General features: G+C 47.2%; 1 protein-coding gene across 1 annotated transcript; it reads left to right on the top strand.

The window, feature by feature from the left end:
• The first annotated feature begins 123 nt into the window (after positions 1 to 123).
• Positions 124 to 1,896, top strand: LOC106321491. Its single transcript, XM_013759750.1, has 2 exons — positions 124 to 651; positions 739 to 1,896. The coding sequence occupies exons 1-2, from the start codon at positions 124 to 126 to the stop codon at positions 1,894 to 1,896; spliced, it is 1,686 nt and encodes a 561-aa protein (XP_013615204.1).
• Positions 1,897 to 4,781: the final 2,885 nt, after the last annotated feature.

Raw genomic sequence — 4,781 nt, forward strand, 5'->3', positions numbered from 1 at the left:
ATACTTTAGAGGGCATCATAATTGATCATTAAACAAGCATCTAATCTCCCAATCCTTTCTTCTTATCCTCTCCCCTTTCTTGTTACAGATAAGCTTGCTTATCATTGGTATCAGAGCTGAAAAATGCCTCCGAAGCAAGAGACTCACACCGAAAGGATCTCGGCTCTCGAAGGTAGGATCAGTGCTGTCTCAATTACGATCGATGAGCTACGTGACTCGATGGCGAGGAGTGAGCGATCGATTCTGGAGACGACGTTGAAGAGTGATCAAAAGTTCCTGGAGGTCGATCGGAAGGCTGAGGAGCGTCATACTCAGCTGATGGCTATGTTCCAGAAACAACCGGTGGTGGTGACGAATCAGGAGAAGGTCGAGCCAAAGGAGGGAGGCCCGGGAGAGATTCATCGCGAGACTGAAGGATCTGTTTCCAACACCCAAGGATTACAGATCCGTCCAGAGAAAGGCCTTCTACATGTTCCGGAGATGGCGACCCCTTTCAGATATGCGGAGCTCAACACTCCGTTTTATCATGCGGGTTCCTCGGGGTATTCATCTCAACAGAAACTTGAATCACCTCCGAAGAAGCTTGATCTGCCGAACTTTGAAGGGAAGAACCCAGATGACTGGACCTTTCGGATGGAGAAGTGTTTCTCGGTGAATCAAACGGAGGAAGAAGAGAAGTTGTCGTTGGCGATGTCGTGTTTGATTGGTTGTGCTGTGACATGGTTGAGAATGATATAGGACAGGGAGGAGCCGTTAGATTGGAGGGATTTTAAGGTGAAACTGAGGAGGAGATTCAAACCGACAAGGGGAGGAACCATCCTTAGTCAGATGTTACGGTTGAGGCAGACGGGGACTATATCCGAGTATAGAGAGCAGTTTGAGGAGCTATCCGCAGAAGTACCTCATGTGACAAATGATGTGCTAGAGGAGATATTCTTGCACGGAATGAAGCGGAGTTTGCGAGAGCAAGTGGTGAGATTGAGGCCAGTAGGGATGGATGAGATTGTTGACATGGCCAAGATCATTGAAGAACAGGAGAATGAGCGCAGTTCCTATCAAAATCGGTCCTTCCAAAGGACTAGTTCAGCGCCCACCCTCAACTCTAGCCATAGGAGCTACAACTCTAACTCTGGTAATGCTCGTTACGGGGAGAACACATCGGCGAGGAAGTCTGTGGACTCTCAGCGTGACAACAAGAGCAATGATCAGAAGAAAAACATCCAGAACCCCTGCAGACACTGTGGAGAAAGGTTCTTTGCAGGGCATCGATGTAAGGCTTTTCAGAGGTTAAAAAAAATGGAGTTGGATGATAGTGAAGTGAAAGATGAGGAAGAGTTGAGCGACGAAGAGAAGTCCGAGGATCACAATGATACTCAGGAGCAGGAGTTACATGTGTTGTCCTTGAATTCAATGGTGGGAATTACCTCTAAGAAAACTATGAAGATGAAAGGCAGGATGGGGGATAGAGACGTCGTGGTTCTTATCGACTCAGGGGCTACTTGTAACTTTATTTCGAAGAAGTTGGTGGGTGAGTTAAAGTTGCCCGTGGTGGAGACGGTAGGCTTTGGAGTGGCGGTTGGAAATGGAGAAGTTATATCAGGTTCTGGAAAATGTGAAGGTGTGGAAGTATTGATTCAAGGAGTGACGATTAAAGAAGAGTTCTTGCTCTTTGAGCTGGGAACTATTGATTTGGTTTTGGGATATTCGTGGTTGGCTGAACTTGGGGAGACCCGCATTAACTGGGGGTTGAACATTCTGAGGTTTCAACGCGATGAGAAGTGGGTGTCGATTTGCAGTGATCCGGAGTTACTGAAGGCTCAAGTGTCCCTTAATACGATGGAGAAGCTCTGCGATAAGGAAGATGTGGTGTCTGTTGGAGCTGCAAGCATTATTTGAGCATGATAGCAAGGAAACAGAGACAAACCCCAGCCCAGCCATCACCGCCTTGTTAAAAAGGTTTATAGGAGTTTTTAAGATGCCGGGGGACTTACCTCCAAAGCGTACAAGGGAGCACGCGATCACCCTCCAAGAGGGAACGTCAACGATAAATATGAGACCTTACCGATACTCGCATACACAGAAGAATGAGATTGAGAAGCTGGTTAAGGAGATGCTGCAGGCGGGAATAATTCGCCCAAGTATCAGCCCTTTTTCGAGTCCGGTGTTGTTAGTCAAAAAAAAAGATGGCGGTCTACGGTTCTGCGTCGACTATAGAGCAGTGAACAAGAGCACGATACCCGACAGGTACCCCATTCCAGTGGTTGAGGAGTTGCTTGATGAATTAGCAGGGGCAACCATCTTCTCCAAGCTGGACCTGAAATCAGGTTATCACCAAATTCGGGTGCGAGCAGATGACGTGGGTAAGACGGCTTTCAAAACCCACGAAGGCCATTATGAGTTCTTGGTGATGCCTTTCGGCCTCACCAAAGCCCCTGCAACGTTCCAATCAGTGATGAATGATATTTTCAAGCCTTATCTCAGGAGGTTTGTTTTGGTGTTCTTTGATGATATCCTAATCTATAGTAAGACAGAGGTGGAGCATCGTGAGCACTTGAGGTTAGTGTTGCAGCTGTTGAAGGAACACCAGTTTTATGCCAATGAGAAGAAGTGTGCCTTCGGGCAATCGGAAATAGCGTATTTGGGGCATGTTATTTCGAAAAAGGGCGTTGCTGCAGATCCAGAGAAGATAACAGCTGTGAAGCAATGGCCTCAACCGAAGAATGTTACGTCTTTGAGAGGGTTCTTGGGGTTAACAGGGTATTACAGGAGGTTTGTAGAAGACTATGGGAAAATAGCGAGACCCCTTACTGATCTACTGAAGAAGGAGGGATTTAAATGGACCGATCGAGCTTCACATGCTTTTGCGAGATTGAAGACAGCAATGACACAGCTACCAATGTTGATCCTTCCTGACTTCACTCAGCCATTTGTGGTCGAAACTGATGCTTCAGGAATTGGCATAGGAGCAGTGTTGTCTCAAGGTGACCGGCCAATTGCCTTTATCAGCAAGGCTTTCTCTAGTAAGGGCAGAGTTAAATCAGTATATGAAAGGGAGCTGTTAGCAATTGTGTTCGCAGTGACTAAGTGGCGACACTTCCTAACAGGTCACAAGTTCACTATTCGTACTGATCAAAAGAGTTTGAAGCATTTACTGGAACAGAGGGCGGTGTCAGTAGAACAACAGAAATGGGCTTTGAAGCTATTGGGGTTGAACTACTCTATTGAATACAGGCCGGGTAAAGACAATAGAGTGGCGGATGCATTATCAAGGATTCCGGGGCAAGAAGAGATCTTGGAGCTGCAATTGACGGCTCCTCTAACAATTGACAAAGAGGAGTTAGCATTACAAGTAGCTCAAGATGCAGTGTTGCAGGAGATTATTAAGGCTGTGCACAAGGGAAGAGAAGGAACTGAGAGTTACAGTGTGAAGGAAGGGCTACTTATGAAAGATAACAGACTCGTCATTCCTGAGAAATCGCCTTTCATTCCGGCCCTAATGAGACAGTTTCACGACAGCAATATTGGGGGTCATGAAGGGGTGCTCAAGACATTCAAAAGGATGGCTAGGGAAGTGTTGTGGAAAAACATGAGGAGCGATATCACCGATTTTATCAAGGCTTGTGCAGTGTGTCAGCAGAACAAATACTCTACATTAACTCCAGCATGGCTTTTGTCTCCATTGCCTATACCTCAGCAAGTGTGGACTGATATTAGTCTCGACTTTGTGGAAGGTCTTCCCTTCTCCAAAGGGTTTGATGTGATACTGGTCGTTGTCGATAGGCTCACCAAATATGCTCACTTCATTCCCCTGAAACACCCTTTTACAGCAAAAACGGTCGCGGAGACGTTTGTGAAGGAAGTGGTTAAGTTGCACGGATTTCCGGAGACAATGGTTTCGGATCGCGATAGGGTGTTCTTGAGCCTGTTTTGGTCTGCTTTGTTCAAGAGCCAAGGGACTGCACTGCACAAGAGTACATCGTATCATCCTCAGTCCGATGGGCAAACAGAGGTAGTGAATCGTTGTTTGGAGGCTTATCTGAGATGTTTTGCGGGGAGGAAGCCGTCATCATGGGTGCAGTGGCTGCCTTGGGCAGAATATTGGTATAACACCTCCCATCATTCAGCGACTAACACAACTCCTTTTAAGGCGTTGTATGGGTGTGACCCTCCGAGGCTATTGCGGTTTGGTGATGTTCCGACGGCTAATGCAGAAGTAGAGGAGATGATCAAGGGTCAGAATGAATTGTTACAGGAGCTGAGAGACAACCTTGCTACTGCTCAAGCAAGGATGCAAGCCTCTGCTAATAAGAAGCGTCGGGATGTTGAGTTCGAGGTGGGCACTTGGGTCTACTTAAAGTTACGTCCTTATAGACAAACGTCGTTGGCCTACCGTAGGGCAGAGAAGCTAGAGCCGCATTTCTTTGGGCCTTATCTGATTGAGAAGAGAGTGGGAAAGGTTGTGTATAAGCTGGCGTTGCCTGCGCACAGCTTGGTTCACCCAGTGTTCCATGTCTCACAGCTGAAGCTTGCCGTGGAACCGAACACTAAGGTCCAGGAGCTCCCTTTAATCCTATCGTCTTCGTTGGAATGGAATGCCGAACCAGAGGAGTTGGTGAGCATTAGGAGATCAGTGGATGGGAAACAGACTGAGGTGTTGGTTAAGTGGTCTGGGTTGCCGGAGTTCGAGAATACGTGGGAGCCGTTGCAGCGTCTGAAGGAGCAGTATCCTCATTGTCAGCTTGAGGACAAGCTGGTTCTTCTACGGGAGGGTATTGATAAGC

Source organism: Brassica oleracea, unplaced genomic scaffold, assembly GCF_000695525.1.
Source record: "Brassica oleracea var. oleracea cultivar TO1000 unplaced genomic scaffold, BOL UnpScaffold01778, whole genome shotgun sequence".
NCBI lineage: Eukaryota > Viridiplantae > Streptophyta > Magnoliopsida > Brassicales > Brassicaceae > Brassica > Brassica oleracea.